This window comes from Salmo salar, chromosome ssa14 (genome assembly GCF_905237065.1).
Source record: "Salmo salar chromosome ssa14, Ssal_v3.1, whole genome shotgun sequence".
Lineage (NCBI taxonomy): Eukaryota > Metazoa > Chordata > Actinopteri > Salmoniformes > Salmonidae > Salmo > Salmo salar.
The window spans coordinates 13328907-13349853 of NC_059455.1; the positions used below are offsets into that span (position 1 = coordinate 13328907).

The following is a 20947-nucleotide window of genomic DNA, read 5'->3' on the forward strand; positions in this document are numbered from 1 at the left end:
TTTTAAGTGATTTAACTTCTTTTAAACAATCAGTGGAATTATGATTAACTCAACTGCTACTAGCACTGAGCTTTATAGACTTGACATCTGGGCCCCATAGGTAATTGCGGAACCACAAATCTCAAGCTTAGGCCTACATGTGGACTTCATAATTGTGTCCTCGTTAGTCTATCGTTGTAAACCCTTGTGTGGTGTTAATGTTTGCGGGTCTGATGGACCATAACAATTTGTGTAAAAGTACTTAATACTTAGATGTTGCCTTATCAATTACAAGCGATATAGACAGCAGACAGGGTTCATATTTACCGCTGCTAGATCACATTTATCAATAAAAGCGCACATTTATTTTGGTTAACAAATCAATGATAATCATGACGGGTGGAATAAATCATGTTTATCTTTAACAAATATAAATGAAACAAGGTTTTCATCACTAATGTTTATTGCTTTTGAACTGAACAAATTGGAAGGACAAGTTTTTGTATTTAATGGAAATGATAAATGAGCCCCATTGAACACAAATTAAGGCCGGTCTACACCACAAATGAAGGCCCTTCTACACCACGTGAGGGACAGAGTTTTACTGTGTGTGTTGCATATGTATTTCTTGCACTTGATGCATGTGTACTGTGTCTTCCTGTCCTTGGGTCCACACACATTGCAGCGCTGCTTCTTGTTGCTACTGGCTGCAATCTAGAATGATGAAAACACTTAGCTCAGGAATTTTACTAACATCTCACTCACTCACATATATACAGTTGTAGTCGGAAGTTTACATACACTTAGGTTGGAGTCATTAAAACTCGTTTTTCAACCACTCCACAAATTTCTTAACAAACTATAGTTTTGCCAAGTCGGTTAGGACATCTTACTTTGTGCATGACACAAGTAATTTTTCCAACAATTGTTTACAGATATATTATTTCACTTATAATTCACTGTATCACATTTCCAGTGGGTCAGACGTTTACATACACTAAGTTGACTGTGCCTTTAAACAGCTTGGAAAATTCCAGAAAATGATATCATGGCTTTAAAAGCTTCTGATAGGCTAATTGATATCATTTGAGTCAATTGGATGTGTACCTGTGGATGTATTTCAAGGCCTACCTTCAAACTCAGTACCTCTTTGCTTGACATCATGGGAAAACCAAAAATCAGCCAAGACCTCAGATAAAAAATTGTAGACCTCGACAAGTCTGGTTCATCTTTGGGAGCAATTTCCAAATGCCTGAAGGTACCACGTTCATCTGTACAAACAATAGTACGCACTTATAAACACCATGGGGCCATGCAGCCGTCATACCGCTCAGGAAGGAGACACGTTCTGTCTCCTAGAGATGAACGTACTTTTGTGGAGAAGTGCAAATCAATCCCAGAACAACAGCATGGATCTTGTGAAGATGCTGGAAGAAACGGGTACAAAAGTATACTGCTCAAAAAAATAAAGGGAACACTTAAACAACACAATGTAACTCCAAGTCAATCACACTTCTGTGAAATCAAACTGTCCACTTAGGAAGCAACACTGATTGACAATACATTTCACATGCTGTTGTGCAAATGGAATAGACAACAGGTGGAAATTATAGGCAATAAGCAAGACACCCCCAATAAAGGAGTGGTTCAGCAGGTGGTGACCATAGACCACTTCTCAGTTCCTATGCTTCCTGGCTGATGTTTTGGTCACTTTTGACTGCTGGCGGTGCTTTCACTCTAGCGGTAGCATGAGACGGAGTCTACAACCCACACAAGTGGCGCAGGTAGTGCAGCTCATCCAGGATGGCACATCAATGCGAGCTGTGGCAAGAAGGTTTGCTGTGTCTGTCAGCGTAGTGTCCAGAGCATGGAGGCGCTACCAGGAGACAGGCCAGTACATCAGGAGACGTGGAGGAGGCCGTAGGAGGGCAACAACCCAGCAGCAGGACCGCTACCTCCGCCTTTGTGCAAGGAGGAGCAGGAGGAGCACTGCCAGAGCCCTGCAAAATGACCTCCAGCAGGCCACAAATGTGCATGTGTCTGCTCAAACGGTCAGAAACAGACTCCATGAGGGTGGTATGAGGGCCCGACGTCCACAGGTGGGGGTTGTGCTTACAGCCCAACACCGTGCAGGACGTTTGGCATTTGCCAGAGAACACCAAGATTGGCAAATTCGCCACTGGCGCCCTGTGCTCTTCACAGATGAAAGCAGGTTCACACTGAGCACGTGACAGACGTGACAGAGTCTGGAGACGCCGTGGAGAACATTCTGCTGCCTGCAACATTCTCCAGCATGACCGGTTTGGCGGTGGGTCAGTCATGGTGTGGGGTGGCATTTCTTTGGGGGGCCGCACAGCCCTCCATGTGCTCGCCAGAGGTAGCCTGACTGCCATTAGGTACCGAGATGAGATCCTCAGATCCCTTGTGAGACCATATGCTGGTGCGGTTGGCCCTGGGTTCCTCCTAATGCAAGACAATGCTAGACCTCATGTGGCTGGAGTGTGTCAGCAGTTCCTGCAAGAGGAAGGCATTGATGCTATGGACTGGCCCGCCCGTTCCCCAGACCTGAATCCAATTGAGCACATCTGGGACATCATGTCTCGCTCCATCCACCAACGCCACGTTGCACCACAGACTGTCCAGGAGTTGGCGGATGCTTTAGTCTAGGTCTGGGAGGAGATCCCTCAGGAGACCATCCACCACCTCATCAGGAGCATGCCCAGGCGTTGTAGGGAGGTCATACAGGCACGTGGAGGCCACACACACTACTGAGACTCATTTTGACTTGTTTTAAGGACATTACATCAAAGTTGGATAAGCCTGTAGTGTGATTTTCCACTTTACTTTAGAGTGTGACTCCAAATCCAGACCTCCATGGGTTGATAAATTGGATTTCCATTGATTATTTTTGTGTGAATTTGTTGTCAGCACATTCAACTATGTAAAGAAAAAAGTATTTAATAAGATTATTTCTTTCATTCAGATCTAGGATGTGTTGTTTAAGTGTTCCATCTATTTTTTTGAGCAGTGTATTTATATCCACAGTAAAACGAGTCCTATATCGACATAACCTGAAAGGCCGCTCAGCAAGGAAGAGGCCACTGCTCCAAAACCGCCATAAAAAAGCCAGACTACGGTTTGCAACTACACATGGGGACAAAGATTGTACTTTTCTGGTCTGATGAAACAAAAATAGAACTGTTTGACCATAATGACCATCGTTATGTTTGGAGGAAAAAGAGGGAGGCTTGCAAGCCGAAGAACACCAGGGACTGGTGCACTTCACAAAACAGATTTCATCATGAGGCAGGAAAATTATATGGATACATCGAAGCAACATCTCAAGACATCAGTCAGGAAGTTGAAGCTTTGTTGCAAATGGGTCTTCCAAATGGACAATGACCGTAAACATACTTCCAAAGTTGTGGCAAAAGGACAACAAAGTCAAGGAATTGGAGTGGCCATCACAAAGCCCTGACTACAATCCTATAGAAAATGTATGGGCAGAACTCAAAAAGCGTGTGTGAGCAAGGAGGCCTACAAACCTGACTCAGTTACACCAGCTCTGTCAGGAGGAATGGGCCAAAATTCACCCAATTTATTGTGGGAAGCTTGTGGAAGGCTACCTGAAACGTTTGACCCAAGGTAAGCAATTTAAAGGAAATGCTACCAAATACTAATTGAGTGTATGTAAACTTCTGGCCCACTGGGAATGTGATGAAAGAAACAAAAGCTGAAATAAATCATTCTCTACTATTTTTCTGACATTTCACATTCTTAAAATAAAGTGGTGATCCTAACTGACCTAAGACAGGGAATTTTTACTAGGATTAAATGTCAGGAGTTGTGAAAAACTGAGTTTAAATGTGTTTGGCTAAGATGTATGTAAACTTACGACTTCAACTGTAGTTACAGCAGACCAAGGTAGGAGAGTCAGACACACACACGAAACATTACTTACTTCCGGTATTGGAGTTGTTGGTTCTGTGGGTCAGGCGGATGGGGCATCAGCATCCTCCTCATGAATCCTCCTCACAATGGCTGCAGAAGCTGGGGTCCTTGGATTTTAGGTCGTACCAATGCCTTGCCCAGCTCCTCAAGAAAGCCGTCTCCTCTGGAGCTTCCCTCTGTCCCAATCTGGGTTCAGCATTATCCAAATGACAAATGAGCGCGTTATATGAGCTGGTCTGGTGTCTCGGTTATCGAAGCGGATAATCCTGGAAATAATGTGGAAGTTTTCCAGAGACGTTGCATGGAAAACTTATCTTCCAGTTTCTGCATCCCACACGGATTCTGTGGATTCCGCATTGGATCTGAAAACACCAACAAGGATAAGAACCCTAAAGTATGCTTGTAAATGAGTTTGGTCCATCTCTCCCCAATAACACGCCTTCCCTCCAAATTAGTGTAATCTAGAATGATTTTCTGGATGGTGTCTGGGATGAACAGTTCAAAAGAAGACTAAAACCTGCATATGAGTAACCTCCATCCGCGTTGGTCCTGGTTGCATCCTTATCACATTGGCAGCCATGCGGGGTGGCTCATTCCTTGAGCAAGAAGACTATTCAATTTCACAATTTTTTTTACATCTATATTTCTCCTCCTTCAGGCTGCTGATGATCTGGTTGCTGACGGGCTGGTCCTGGGCAGGCTGAGGGTCAGTCTCATCCTCTCCTTCCAACTCACTGTCAGACTCCGAATTGACAGAGACATGATCCTCATATTTGGAAGATTTTTCATCTTCCAAAGAGGAAGGACGCTCCTTCCACACCAGCTTCTCTCTCTGCAAAAAATATTTCTAAGGCCCTCTGAGCAGAGATTATTTTTGCCATACTGATTGATTGTGGTAAGGAGCCACACATGCAAAGCAATTTATTTGTGTCCCTCCCCCAATCTGCACCTGGCTGGGGTAGAGTGTGGGAAAATACATAATTTCGATATGTTGTCAAAAATGTTTTATTGAAATAAGGTATTGTAATAACATTGTGCAGGATCCTGCAAGACATTACCCACTACCAAGGGTAAAGAGTGCGAGAAAAGCTGGAGACAGGCAGGGAGACAGACAGGTTCTTGGTGCTATGTTGAAACAGCAGGTCCAGGGAGGAGGAAGACAGTGAAGGGACACAGCAAACCTTTTTGTTTCGTTTTTACTTGTTTTCACCTACACACACTTTTACACACTTTTATTACCCTTGGGTCCAGTGGACCTGAATACCACATATGTAATATAAATGTGTTTTGTACACAGTGTGCACTCAATAAAAATGTGTTATTTTACAGAAAATGAGGCAAGGCCAATGAGTCTCAGGTTGAAAAAATTATGAATTGTATAATTTTTATTTTAGTCAACTTTGAAAATGGGTCACACAGTCCCCAACACCACACAAGGCTTAAGGAATTTGTTTTAATGTGAGATATGTGAAAATGAAATACTATATGACCGAAATTAGTGTTAAGTAGGCCATATTTATTTGCTAATGGTCAACAATTAAGTAGTTTACAGCACGAGTTTTGTCACTGTAAAATGAAATGGAATTTGTCCCACCACCAAACTGGAACCAGCAGGTGGTGGTATATAGACTGGTTGTGAACACAACTGTAGGAAATCGTTACCATGAAGCGCTGCACCGCGCGAGGTTCTTGACGGGATAAGAAATGTAACCAATAAAAAAGTAGCGATACTTTGCAGCCTACCAGTGCATAACACTGCATGCTTGCGACTCACATTGAGCGGTCAAGAGGAGTATAGCCTAGAGCAGAGTTTCGCGGGGCACTGCGCTACAACAAGGTTACTGAAGTACAGACAAAGAGAAGAAAATCTGAGAAATATACACATGATTGACCGCCCTGACTGTGGCAACTGATACACGTTGCTCCAGTTTAGTGATGGCATCGATGTCCAACGTTGTGGTAAGCCTTTTCAAGTGATGGGACAGAGCGCATAGAATTGTATTGACAGCTAATGTTCACCGTAGCCTATTTACAGTCAAGTCTTGCCCTTTGCAGTGAAATTCCGGTAGTAAATTGGGAAGCATCCGTATCCGGACACAGGAGAGGAAGGATTTCAGCGCCACTATTCTAAAACATAAAGGAGCCCATATTAGACCTGGATCAATACATCTCATTAATATTTTACAACGACATGAGGTGGGTGTTTCGAGTAACTATTCAACTCTCAATGACTTATTGCATTGGACGCTGCTAAATTTGCTATGAGAGAAAAGTTTAGGCTATGCTGCAGTCAGGACCATATTTCAATAGTCGGGACAATTCGTTTTAATATTGGTGTACACATACCTCGATCTATCAATTGAAAGGCTATTGATACGTAGACCGCACGGTTCACTTTTTTCCCCCGGTCATTATTATCTAGTCCAGTTGTCTGTTAATGTCAAAATATTTTTTGTTGTTGAAAACATAATCCTGATGTGCACACTTCAAGATCACGTTTCCACCCGAAACATTTTGTAACATGAATCAGTGTGTGTTAATTTCCTTCTTCCATAGAAAGAACACCTCTCCTGCTTAATAAGATGTATCCACACCATCGAGAAAGGTAAGTGTCTGTTATTTTGGATTTATGTTTTATACAGTGGTGATAACCTCTCCTGAACACCAACTCAATAGCCCCTGCTGTCTGTGTCGGTGGTGGTGTAATGACCACAAAGTACAAAGAGATCCATCCCAACAGTTGTCAGTAAAAGTATTGTCGTAATGACCTTGGGAGGCCTATGACTCTTACAGGACCTCTGCTTCAACAGGACAAGAGAGAGTCTTCTCTTGTCTTCTGGAGTAGTAGTCTAACAGTGCACGGATCTTTTGATCATTAAGCAAGTAGGTCAAATGGCTCTGGAATTACATTTCCAAGTTTTGGAGTGATGTTGATTTGCATCTGAGAATATCACACTAGATTCATTGTTTTATTGATGTTATATTGATAATAAGTGGTTTCACACTTGATTTACAAATTGAACCAGTTAGTGTTTGTGCTGTTTATCTCTTTATCTCATATTATGTTAGTGGTACTGCAGAGACCAGCACTACCTTATTTGAGCAGTACATTAATGTAATTGCTCTAAGGCCACTGTTGGGCTATTATTGCTGTACTTATTCAGGGAGAGAAGTACTCGCCCAGCACAGTATGCCCCAGAATCTCCTCTACAAAAGCGTCCATGTAAATTGTTCTGTTTACAGCGTGTAGAAGAATCAACTGTAATGTTATGCCAAGAAAGCGTTAGAACTGATAGTGTGAGTGGTACCGTTCTACAAAAAGAGAACATGAATTAAAGTAGTTGTTAATCATAATAGATATAGAAAAGTGTTGTTGTGGAATTTCCATCACCAGAATCTTGTTTTTCATTATCTGAAATCGGATTCTTGTCCCTCTCTCTATCCTGGTGGAATTCAGCTCACCTATTTAACAGCTGGAGTATATCTAATGAAACCAATCAATATTTTCAAACCGTGTGCAGAGTTCAAATTAGGGCCCCCTATAACAATTAAAATATAAATGTGAGCACCCCCCCAAAATTGTGACTGTATGTGTGTGTGTGTGCGCGCGACTGTGCGCATACTGTGTGTTTGTCTGTCCAGCATATGTACACACAGCATATGTACGCACATGCCACTAAGCCATGTCCATCTGTTTAACATGAAGGATCAATAGTGGATCCTGGAAAGAGATCCGTTATCCATTTAGCTCCAACAGAGAGACAGTCGTCTTGAACACTGAAACATCTGGGTTGCGCTGTGCCTGATACAAGCCCTCAGGTCTCTCGTAGCGCTACACCTCCTTGGCACTGGAGGAATGTGTGTGGAAGCTCCCTGGCGTCCCGGTGGCTCAGGCTCTGCAGGGTGATCTCATCACATTGGGGTGATCCCTGTGGAGCCGGGAGTCAGTAAAGTTGCTCCCTATGATAGTAGAGTCTTGAAGGAAAAACCCAACTGACTAAAAGACCAATCAGATGGATGGTGGGTGTAGCTCAGTCCCCATAGAGGATCATTTCTCATGCCTGGTCAAAGTTGGGCTAACAAACCTTCCCTAATTTCGGCACCAAACGCTCCATGACAATAACAATCTAACCCAGAATGTCAATCAATTGCATCATATGTGTACTAATAATTGGGAAGCTTCGGTGCCAACATGGTAGTCATTGAATTTCCACGTCTCAAAGTGAGATTGCCGTTTCTGTCTGACTCTGTTCCACGGCACTGCTCCCATCCCCTGCCTGGCCAACCCTCTGATCAGTGTCTGTCTGAGCCTGGGGTGACTGCCAGCCTTATAGAAGCTGGTTATTAAGCATGAGATCAGCTGACAAGAGTGGGATTACTGTGTGATGAGACAGAGAATTACAGCGCAGGGTTTTTATCAGGGAGCTTGCCAAACATGGTCCACAAGCCCATCGGGGTGTGTGTGTGTGTGTGTGTGTTAGAGAGGGGGAGAGAGAGTCTGTGTGTCTGCTTTGATGGTGGTAGTTGTTATTAGCAGTAGGGTTAATGTGAAGAAAAGTCTTGACGTGGAAAGTAATAACGCTGGCTAGCAACCAATAGTTGTCATTGTAAGCTAATTGTTTTTGTATACTTGGGATTCTTGAGGTTAGAATGTTAGGCCTACTCTAATTTACACCAGAACTCATGAGATTTAGAGATCCTGGCACATAGAATTAGAGCAAAGATTCAACACCCATTAACTTAAATCTGATCCTGTGTCTGCTTACCTTCATCACGAAGAGGTCAGACTAGAGTTAATTTGAATACAGTTTAGTGTGCACAGTGACCTGGTATTTGCCATGTCTTAAGTCATCCATAAATGATCTAGTTGATATTTGTGCTAGATTTATTTTACTTATAGCAATCATCAGCCAACGAAAAGGACAGGATCGTCACTACCATATGTTGTTGTAATAATGCACGCTAGTACTCATCCGATACACATTAAATCAGACACTTAAATCCATATCATGTTGTACATGTCAGTATGAGATTTAATGGGTACTTTATACCATCAACCCTCTAACTGCAGTGGAGTGTATGTCCTGCATAGTTTGTACAGCTTTGAATTGAATATGATGAGGGTGAAAAAGGCAAACTATCAATCTGTAGCTACGTGTCAAGGTATAATCCTTTTGACCTTATTACGTATGTAATCCAATGGCTTTTTGAATGAAATTTTAAAATTTTAATTTTTATAGCCTATACTCGTCTGCTCACATTTTACATTAGTCGTTAAACAGACACTCTTATCCAGAGCGACTTAGTGCATTCATCTTAAAATGGCTAGGTGTGTAACGTATACGCTGGGAGTCAGAAAGCAGGTGCAGAAGGTGAGTTTAATACTGAACAAATGCAAAAGAACAAACATGGGAAGCATACTGAACATGAGAGAGAACCTGACAACTGAGGGTTAAATAAAGGGGGAGTAATCAGGGTATTGATAAAGTCGAGGTGTGCCTAATGATGGTTGCCAGGTGTGCGTAATGATGGGTTGCCAGGACCGGTGTTTAGTAAACTGGCGACGTCAAGCGCCGGAGCGGGAGTAGACGTGACTGTACCCTCCCCCGACACCCGGCTCCTGCCGCAGGACAACACCAGCCAGGGGGACGGCCCCAAGGGCAAGGAGCGGGCTGGTCCAGACGGCGAGGGTGGAAGTCTCGGATGAAGTTGGGAACTAGAATGCCGTCCACCAGAACCCAACACCGCTCCTCTGGACCGTACCCCTCCCAGTCCACCAGGTACTGTAGCCGACCCCCACAACGTCGGGAGTCCAGGAGGGTTCTGATTGGATAGGCGGGGCTTCCCTCGATGTTCAGGTGTGGCGGAAGGGTGTTGTGGGGGACAGTATCAGCCAGGGTACCAGGAACTACTGGCTTGAGGAGGGAAACATGAAAAGATGGTGAGATCCAGTAGTCAGTGGGGAGCTGTAATCGGTATATTATCTCATTGACCCTCCGGAGGACTTTGAAAGGCCCCACAAACCGGGGTCTCAACTTCCGGTAGGGCAGGCGCAGCAGGAGGTTCCTGGTGGAGAGCCCTGTGGAGGAGTGACGAAGTGAGTTCTAGGCGTACTCCGCCCAGGGAAGGAACCGGGCCCACTCCCCCTGCCGGTCCTAACACGGACTCCTAAAGAACCTCCCCAGCTCCTGGTTGGTCCTCTCCACCTGCCCGTTGGACTGAGGCCGGTACCCCAGATGTGAGGTTGATCGTGACCCCCAGCTTCTCCATGAAGGCTCTCAGCGACCTGGAGATCGTTAGGAAGACCAGAGAGAAGGATAAAACGGGAGAATTTGGAGAATCCGTCCACAACAACCATAACAGTGGCGAAACCATCAGGGGAAGATCAGTAACAAAGTCTATGGACAGATGTGACCAAGGCCGCTGAGGCACTGGAAGGGGAAGTAGTTTCCCTGCTGGAGTGTGCTGGGGAGATTTGGATTGGGTACATATGGCGCATGAGTTGACATAGTGGGTGAAGTCGTGCGCCAAGGTGGCCACCAGTATCAAATTCAAATCAAATCAAATTTATTTTTATATAGCCCTTCGTACATCAGCTGATATTCTCAAAGTGCTGTACAGAAACCCAGCCTAAAACCCCAAACAGCAAGCAAAGCATGTGAAAGAAGCACGGTGGCTAGGAAAAACTCCCTAGGAAAAACTCCCTAGAAAGGCCAAAAACCTAGGAAGAAACCTAGAGAGGAACCAAGCTATGAGGGGTGGCCAGTCCTCTTCTGGCTGTGCAGGGTGGATATTATAACAGAACATGGTCAAAATGTAAAATGTTAAAATGTTCATAAATGACCAGCATGGTCAAATAATAATAATCATAGTAGTTGTCGAGGGTGCAACAAGCACGTCCGGTGAACAGGTCAGGGTTCCATAGCCGCAGGCAGAACAGTTGAAACTGGAGCAGCAGCACGGCCAGGTGGACTGGGGACAGCAAGGAGTCATCATACCAGGTAGTCCTGAGGCATGGTCCTAGGGCTCAGGTCCTCCGAGAGAAAGACAGAAAGAGAGAATTAGAGAGAGCATATTTAAATACACACAGGACACCGGATAAGACAAGAGAAATACTCCAGATGTAACAGACTGACCCTAGCCCCCGACACATAAACTACTGCAGCATAAATACTGGAGGCTGAGACAGGAGGGATCAGAAGACACTGTGGCCCCATCCGATGATACCCCGGACAGGGCCAAACAGGCAGGATATAACCCCACCCACTTTGCCAAAGCACAGCCCCCACACCACTAGAGGGATGTCTCCAACCACCAACTTACCGTCCTAAGACAAGGCCGAGTATAGCCCACAACGATCTCCGCCATGGCACAACCCAAGGGGGGGGCGCCAACCCAGACAGGAAGACCACGTCAGTGACTCAACCCACTCAAGTGACGCACCCCTCCCATGGACGGCCTGGAAGAACACCAGTAGGCCAGTGACTCAGCCTCTGTAAAAGGGTTAGAGGCAGAGAATCCCAGTGGAAAGAGGGGAACCGGCAAGGCAGAGACAGCAAGGGCGGTTCGTTGCTCCAGCCTTTCCGTTCACCTTCACACTCCTGGGCCAGACTATACTTAATCATAGGACCTACTGAAGAGATAAGTCTTCAGTAAAGACTTAAAGGTTGAGACTGAGTCTGCGTCTCTCACATTGGTAGGCAGACCATTCCATAAAAATGGAGCTCTATAGGAGAAAGCCCTACCTCCAGCCGTTTGCTTAGAAATTCTAGGGACAATTAGGAGGCCTGCGTCTTGTGACCGTAGCGTACGTGTAGGTATGTACGGCAGGACCAAATCGGAAAGATAGGTAGGAGCAAGCCCATGTAATGCTTTGTAGGTTAGCAGTAAAACCTTGAAATCAGCCCTTGCCTTAACAGGAAGCCAGTGTAGGGAGGCTAACACTGGAGTAATATGATCAAATTTTTTGGTTCTAGTCAGGATTCTAGCAGCCGTATTTAGCACTAACTGAAGTTTATTTAGTGCTTTATCCGGGTAGCCGGAAAGTAGAGCATTGCAGTAGTCCAGCCTAGAAGTAACAAAAGCATGGATTAATTTTTCTGCGTCATTTTTGGACAGAAAATTTCTGATTTTTGCAATGTTACGTAGATGGAAAAAAGCTGTCCTTGAAACAGTCTTGATATGTTCTTCAAAAGAGAGATCAGGGTCCAGAGTAACGCCGAGGTCCTTCACAGTTTTATTTGAGACGACTGTACAACCATCCAGATTAATTGTCAGATTCAACAGAAGATCTCTTTGTTTCTTGGGACCTAGAACAAGCATCTCTGTTTTGTCCGAGTTTAAAAGTAGAAAGTTTGCAGCCATCCACTTCTTTATGTCTGAAACACAGGCTTCTAGCGAGGGCAATTTTGGGGCTTCACCATGTTTCATTGAAATGTACAGCTGTGTGTCGTCCGCATAGCAGTGAAATTTAACATTATGTTTTCGAATGACATCCCCAAGAGGTAAAATATATAGTGAAAACAATAGTGGTCCTAAAACGGAACCTTGAGGAACACCGAAATTTACAATTGATTTGTCAGAGGACAAACCATTCACAGAGACAAACTGATATCTTTCCGACAGATAAGATCTAAACCAGGCCAGAACTTGTCCATGTAGACCAATTTGGGTTTCCAATCTCTCCAAAAGAATGTGGTGATCGATGGTATCAAAAGCGGCACTAAGATCTAGGAGCACGAGGACAGATGCAGAGCCTCGGTCTGACGTCATTAAAAGGTCATTTACCACCTTCACAAGTGCAGTCTCAGTGCTATGATGGGGTCTAAAACCAGACTGAAGCGTTTCGTATACATTGTTTGTCTTCAGGAAGGCAGTCAGTTGCTGTGCAACAGCTTTTTCTAAAATTTTGGAGAGGAATGGAAGATTCGATATAGGCCGATAGTTTTTTATAATTTCTGGATCAAGATTCGGCTTTTTCAAGAGAGGCTTTATTACTGCCACTTTTAGTGAGCTTGGTACACATCCGGTGGATAGAGAGCCGTTTATTATGTTCAACATAGGAGGGCCAAGCACAGGAAGCAGCTCTTTCAGTAGTTTAGTTGGAATAGGGTCCAGTATGCAGCTTGAGGGTTTGGAGGCCATGATTATTTTCATCATTGCGGCCAAGAGATATAGTACTAAAACACTTTAGTATCTCCCTTGATCCTAGGTCCTGGCAGAGTTGTGCAGACTCAGGACAATGGAGCTTTGGAGGAATACCCAGATTTAAAGAGGAGTCTGTAATTTGCTTTCTAATGATCATGATCTTTTCCTCAAAGAAGTTCATAAATTTATTACTGCTGAAGTGAAAGCCATCCTCCATTTGCGAAGGCTGCTTTTTAGTTAGCTTTGCGACAGTATCAAAAAGAAATTTCGGATTGTTCTTATTTTCCTCAATTAAGTTGGAAAAATAGGATGATCGAGCAGCAGTAAGGGCTCTTCGATACTGCACGGTACTGTCTTTCCAAGCTAGTCGGAAGACTTCCAGTTTGGTGTGGCGCCATTTCCGTTCCAATTTTCTGGAAGCTTGCTTCAGAGCTCGTGTATTTTCTGTATACCAGGGAGCTAGTTTCTTATGACAGATGTTTTTAGTTTTTAGGGGTGCAACTGCATCTAGGGTATTGCGCAAGGTTAAATTGAGTTCCTCGGTTAGGTGGTTAACTGATTTTTGTCCTCTGACGTCCTTGGGTAGGCAGAGGCAGTCTGGAAGGGCATCAAGGAATCTTTGGGTTGTCTGAGAATTTATAGCACGACTTTTAATGCTCCTTGGTTGGGGTCTGAGCAGATTATTTGTTGCAATTGCAAACGTAATAAAATGGTGGTCCGATAGTCCAGGATTATGAGGAAAAACATTTAGATCCACAACATTTATTCCATGGGACAAAACTAGGTCCAGAGTATGACTGTGGCAGTGAGTAGGTCCAGAGACATGTTGGACAAAACCCACTGAGTCGATGATGGCTCCGAAAGCCTTTTGGAGTGGGTCTGTGGACTTTTCCATGTGAATGTTAAAGTCACCAAAAATTAGAATATTATCTGCTATGACTACAAGATCCGATAGGAATTCAGGGAACTCAGTGAGGAACACTGCATATGGCCCAGGAGGCCTATAAACAGTAGCTATAAAAAGTGAGTGAGTAGGCTGCATAGATTTCATGACTAGAAGCTCAAAAGACGAAAACGTCATTGTTGTTTTTTTTTTTGTAAATTGAAATTTGCTATCGTAAATGTTAGCAACACCTCCGCCTTTGCCGGATGCACGGGGGTATGGTCACTAATGTAACCTGGGGGTGAGGCCTCATTTAACACAGTAAATTCATCAGGCTTAAGCCATGTTTCAGTCAGGCCAATCACATCAAGATTATTATCAGTGATTAGTTCATTGACTATAACTGCCTTGGAAGTGAGGGATCTAACATTAAGTAACCCAATTTTGAGATGTGAGGTATCACAATCTCTTTCAATAATGGCAGGAATGGAGGAGGTCTTTATACTAGTGAGATTGCTAAAGCGAACACCGCCATTTTTAATTTTGCCCAACCTAGATCGAGGCACAGACACGGTCTCAATGGGGAAAGCTGAGCTGACTACGCTGACTGTGCTAGTGGCAGACTCCACTAAGCTGGCAGGCTGGTAAAGCCTGCTGCCTGGCCTGCACCCTATTTCATTGTGGAGCTAGAGGAGTTAGAGCCCTGTCTATGTTCGTAGATAAGATGAGAGCACCCCTCCAGCTAGGATGGAGTCCGTCACTCCTCAACAGGCCAGGCTTGGTCCTGTTTGTGGGTGAGTCCCAGAAAGAGGGCCAATTATCTACAAATTCTATCTTTTGGGAGGGGCAGAAAACAGTTTTCAACCAGCGATTGAGTTGTGAGACTCTGCTGTAGAGCTCATCACTCCCCCCTAACTGGGAGGGGGCCAGAGACAATTAATCGATGCCGACACATCTTTCTAGCTGATTTACACGCTGAAGCTATGTTGCGCTTGGTGACCTCTGACTGTTTCATCCTAACATCGTTGGTGCCGACGTGGATAACAATATCTCTATACTCTCTACACTCGCCAGTTTTAGCTTTAGCCAGCACCGTCTTTAGATTAGCCTTAACGTCGGTAGCCCTGCCCCCTGGTAAACAGTGTATGATCGCTGGATGATTAGTTTTAAGTCTAATACTGCGGGTAATGGAGTCGCCAATGACTAGGGTTTTCAATTTGTCAGAGCTAATGGTGGGAGCCGTCGGCGTCTCAGACCCCACAACGGGAGGAGTAGAGACCAGAGAAGTCTCGGCCTCCGACTCCGACTCGCTTAATGGGGAGAACCGGTTGAAAGTTTCTGTCGGCTGAATAAGCGACACCGGTTGAGCATTCCTACAGCGTTTCCCTCCAGAAGCCATGAGAAAGATGTCCGGCTGCGGGGACCGTGCGAGGGGGTTTATACTAACGTTACTATCTGTACTTACTGGTGGCACAGACGCTGTTTCATCCTTTCCTACACTGAAATTACCCTTGCCTAACGATCGCGTCTGAAGCTGGGCTTGCAGCACAGCTATCCTTGCCGTAAGGCGATCGTTCTCCTGTATATTATAAGTACAACGACTGCAATTAGAAGGCATCATGTTAATGTTACTTAGCTTCGGCTGTTTGAAGTCCTGACGAACCATGTCCAGATAAAACCTCCGGGGTGAAAAAGTTGAATGGAAAAAGTAAAAATATACGGTAATGAAAAAGTAAAAAACCGTCAGGTATCAAAGTAAGATCGGCAACAAAAACGCACAGCAGCGTAAACAAGTCCTTCTCAGAGAGGGAATGGATGATGTTGCGGCTGATACCTGGGTGTCCAGTGGTGAGGGATGTATGTGCGTAGGTCAACAGCCGATCTCTCACCCCCGTGGGGACATAGATGCGTTCTGGAGGGCAGGTAGCAGGAGCAGGTATGAAGTTCAGGGAGGTGAGGGATGTATGTGCGTAGGTCAACAGCCGATCTCTCACCCCCGTGGGGACATAGATGCGTTCTGGAGGGCAGGTAGCAGGAGCAGGTATGAAGTTCAGGGAGGAGGCGAGGCCCTGGTCGATGAAGTTCCCAGCGGCACTGGAGTCCACTAGAGCTGTAGAGACAACACTTGAGGGACAGCCAGCCAGTGAAGTAGGCACCATAAAGGGTTTGGCGTAAAATTATGTTATTGGCATACTCAATCCTAATCTGGGAGACGGAAGGTCACGGGGCTGCCCTGGTTAGGGCGCACCGGACACCGCTGAAGCTGGTGCCCCTCCTGGTCGCAATAGGAAAAGAGCCCCAGCTGTCTCCGGTGACACCGCTCTGACACGGAGAGGTGTGTGGCCCCTACCTCCATGGGTTCAGGCTCTGCCTCAGGACAGCAAAAGGAGGGAGGGGAGTGGCGATGTGTACACCAACGCTCCCGAAGAAGGTTATCCAGACGGATGGCCATCAAGATGAGAGCGTCAAGGATATGTTGTCATCCCGACATGCCAACTCCGTCAGGACCTCCTTGCGCAGTCCACTGCTCATTCCATCGGCTGGAGGCTGCCACAGTCTGAAAGGTAAGGGCGTACTCCGCAGGAGTCTGGGCCCTCTGCCGGTGCTGGAAAAGTCACTCACCTCCCTCTCTGCCCTCTGGAGGATGGTCGAAGACCGCCCTGAAGAGAGCTGTCGTGTCTTTGGGGGTTCCATTAAACTGAAGATATGTTTATCAATTAGCTCCCTGTAATTATTATCACGCGATTAAACTGATTAATCGTTTAATTGTAATTAACTAGGAGATCGGGGCACCAAGGAGAATATTCAGATTACAAAGCTATAATTTTCCTAATATAACTTTCCTATACTATAATATTCTATTCTATTATAGTATAGGCCGATTATCTCCTAGTTTAAATGGTGTATTTACCTCTAGTCCAGTCTCATTCCAAACGTCGTAAATTGTTGTATCTGCACGAACCCAGTCTTTACTAAAATCATCCATACATCAATTGTCTTAAAATCATTTATTTACTACACTAAGTAATTAACAGAAAAACATACAAACAGTAATTATCATCACAAAGGATTGGTATATGAATGTGCCCTTGTGGGCTAAACAGGCAGGTCGGCCTGTTGAACAATGGATCATAAACGGTCAGGCTCAGAAGTTACACAGAGTTCATTAATATTAACAATTGACAATTGAAGGCTCACTCATTCGGGAACAATTGCAATCAATATATATTTACGCTCAGTGTGTCGTCGTTCTTTGTTGGAGAGTTCGGTTCTGTTGGGAAGTTTTGTCCGCGTTCTCTCTCTCTCTTTCTCTCGGTTAGAATGGATCTTTCAGAGCGACATTCATTAATGTCGTCATAGAATGGTGGTTTCGTTGGTCTTCGCGTTCGATGATATAATTTACTTAGCTGCAGACTAATAATTAATATCAAAGACTTGTTCTTATTCTGTCGGTATCAATAGTCTAAAAGTTAACCACGTGGTATGGTTCACTTTCAGTAGAGGAATTGGAAGGTAAAACCTATTAGCCAACGGAGTGTAGGCCTGGTCTGTGGAAATGTAAATCAGGGAGTGTTTTATAGCGCCCATCGAACAGGCTTGTCAAATGACGCCTGGTCCTGTATGTGTCCCTGGGGCGTGCCTATGACTGAGTTAGATTTGGTTACAGAAATACAATTCTATCACATTACATCAGTACATAGCATCTCAATGTTTACAAAAGCTTTATCCTTATTAATACATTCCATACACCCATATAATGCAAGTCTTAAACTGAGTCTATTATATAAACAGTTTTATGGTAATATGGCTATATTGTCTCTTCTGAGTATCACAAAATGGTACCAAGCGGATCAGTTCGTAGCTGGATTCTTCACCAATCTTCCATACCTTCTCCAGAACACAAAATGTCGCTTGGCTCTCCAATTCTATGAGTTGGAAGAATTTCCTGTGTCTCTCTATGGGCCATGTGGCCAGAGACTCTCCTGGAATTTTAGAGTTTTTACGACCCTTTATACACAGGGTGGATTGTGTGCAAAAGGGAGGGGTCAATTGTCCTCCCTGTACCAAAAGAGGCCAACGTCATGACATACCCCCCCTGGTGGTTTGGATCTTGTTTATCCTGCAAGTTACAAATCAACATAAAATCATGACCACGTGATGTCCCATTGGTAGATCATCGTTGCAGTCCTCTCTGGTGGTTGAACTTGGTAGGCTCTCTGAAAGCGGAGCCGTCCACCACAAGGATCGGCAGTTGATGTCCGGTTGGTGATCGCCGTTGCGGTCTCCTCAATTGGTGTACCTTGGTAGGTTCCCTGGAAGCTGTAAAGTACCCCAGGAAGGGCCAGGGGATGTCCTGGTTGGTGATCGCCGTTGCGGTCCCCTCCTCTGGTGGTTTACCTTGGTAGTCTCTCTGACAGCGGGCATGCCGCCACAAGGATAGGCTGTGGGTGTCCGGATTTGGGGTCGCCGTTCCGGACCCGTCGTCCAGACTGGAAGATCTGGGCAGTAACTTAGGCAGATGTTAACAACGCACACACACTCATGAAATATATATAATTACATTCATTCCCCAATGAGCGGCGTTGTGGCACTAAGTGATGGTTGTATGGGGACTTTGTTTATGGCTCTATCACTTCCTAAGTGTCAAAGGAACTGAACCGAAAAGGAATGAAAGCATAAACAAAACAAAAATATACAAAATATAGTTCACACAAAAAAAATCATCTAATTGGACTGTATTCTATATACGTCCAATGTTCTGGCAAAATGATTATCATGGCATTGTCTCTAATGCCATATCTAGGGTTTTCCTACTTGGTGTGTTGCTTAGGCGCTATCCTAAGTTGATAACTATATGATAAGTCTACAGCTGTAATGCACTAGTTTTGGGCAGTCTACAGGTATGACCTGCGGACTTCTGGGAAGAAAACTGGTGAGTGCTGTAGAGTCAAAGGCCTAGAAGTAAATGTTCAACTTTACTAAGGCTGGTATATTGCTTGGGCCCTTAAGTGGTCCTAGCATAAATCCTAATTGGATGTTCCGTTGTGCATGTGCGTTTATGCTTACACAAGCGCGCATGTCAAGGGAAGAAAACCAAGTATCCGGGTAGATTACAACTTGTTCAGAATGAGTCTGGTGTAGTCAGGTAATTTTCAGGTCAATGCCTGGAGGTCAGTCAGAATTGGTGTCAAGGGAGTCTGTAGTAGTTTTTCTACAAGTCACTGTCTTCCACTATTGTAGTGGCGATAGGTATGAAGTCTATTTCATAGCTATGTTATCCACGGAGGAGCTAACCTCACGACGGAAGTACTCTTTAAGTATTGGACCAGTCATACGTGGTGTGATCATGGTTCATGACTTCTAATAATTTTACTCCTGAATGGAGGGTCCTATTTATTAGTGACATGTGTGTTAACCATTGGAAGAGTGCACTGGAGATTCCCCTCCACGTGTTGCACTCTGAGTGACTCCTATGTCGCTGTTGTCAATGGTAATTTGATTGGTTAAGTCTCTAACCTTCTTACTGATTGTAGCTGGACTGACTGTTGCTAGTATTGGTACTCAAGGGGTCCAGTTGTCCTACCGATTTATTCTGAAATATTATCTACCGGAACACATGATTGGAGCATATTACTAGTTGTATTGTAGTTGAACCTACACATGGCAAGGAATGATTATTGTTGCCATTTGTTTTGGAGGTGGACAAGTCCATTGGACTTCCTTTACGACCAGTGTGGTACACCTCAGTACTATCTTAGACGTGTTCTAAGATAATCCCCGTCTAGGGGCCTGTCTGCTCCTCACTGTTCTCATAGGGGAGTTTACAACTAGATTGGATTTATGCTCTGGCGGCCTCGTACGGTGTTGTCCGTAGTCTCGACCCCCCCACCGGCCTCGATGAGGCTCATCATGGGTCTGGGCTACTATTCCCCCCCCTTTGTGTCTCGGGACCCCCCCACCAGCGGGTGGTGTTGGTGTCCGAGGCGCAAACGAAAAGGTCGGACCCTATGTACGAGTTGTCCGTGGCCGCGTTATTATGATAATGGCTGTAACCTTTCAACCAAATATCCTGGTGTTTGTGCTTCAACACCCTCAGTGGCTGTTGAGGTCTGTCAGTCACCACCGCGTCCGCGTGTGGCAACCTCTTCAGTACCTGCAAACTGAGACGAGGATATCGGTCTGTGATATCGCAAAGTGTTTCACCAGTGGGAGTCATCGGGTCAGTTGCTGGACTGACGCCATTAGTGTCATTGTAAGGGGTGACAGTCCCCAGCAAAGCAGAAGGTGTATCATCGGAAGTAGAGTGTACTCTGCGCATCAATGTTTTTCTTGCTGAGACGGCCGCAGTGCTTGCGGAAGTGTCCGAAGATCAAGAGAAGTTCATCTCAACTACCGTATTGCACAACTGCAAGGAGGAGGGAAGTTGCTCATTCACAGAGACAGCTGGCTCGAAATCATGAAAAGAATGGTCAATCAGATTGGCTGATGGAATGTGTCGAGATATCGTAATATCTCCTTGGATCGGATTCTGCACCAAGAGGTTTCTAAACGTCTTTTCCCAAAGGGGTGCTTTCGACAGATACCCCTCGTGAATGACTGCATTGCAGCTAGCGTTAGGGGAAGACAGTGTGGTCAGTGGAGAAGGCACTGTGGCCTGTGACCATACCTGGTTGGTTTTCCAATCCATCAATGGGAGTAACCGATCCATCAAGTCTGCTCCAAGTAGCAGGGTTACAGTTTCGAGGCTGGTAACATACACAGGGTGAACGAGCGATACGTCCTGGAAGTGTAGTTTCAGCATGACTCTCAATGTGAGAGGCGAGGTAGTCTGAGTGACCCCTCGCAGTTTAGTGTCGCATCGTTCCACTTTTAACCAACGTTTAGTTGGTTTCAAAGCCCTTTTGAGATCATCAAACAATGTTTGAGAGATGAGTGATATTGTCGCACCCGAATCAATTAGCGCATGACAAGCTAAGCAGTCCTCCA

General features: G+C 44.9%; 1 protein-coding gene across 2 annotated transcripts in view; it reads left to right on the top strand.

Moving 5' to 3' along the window:
* Positions 1-5576: 5576 nt before the first annotated feature.
* The window catches only part of LOC106568943 (homer protein homolog 3), a 57838-nt gene continuing 42467 nt past the window's right edge, over positions 5577-20947 (top strand). For both annotated transcript variants that reach the window (XM_014139804.2, XM_014139805.2), the window contains exons 1-3: positions 5577-5889; positions 5986-6126; positions 6487-6535. In XM_014139804.2, the coding sequence (XP_013995279.1) occupies positions 6513-6535 (23 nt within the window). In that variant the 5' untranslated portion in view covers positions 5577-5889; positions 5986-6126; positions 6487-6512. The remainder of the gene's footprint in view (positions 5890-5985; positions 6127-6486; positions 6536-20947) is intronic.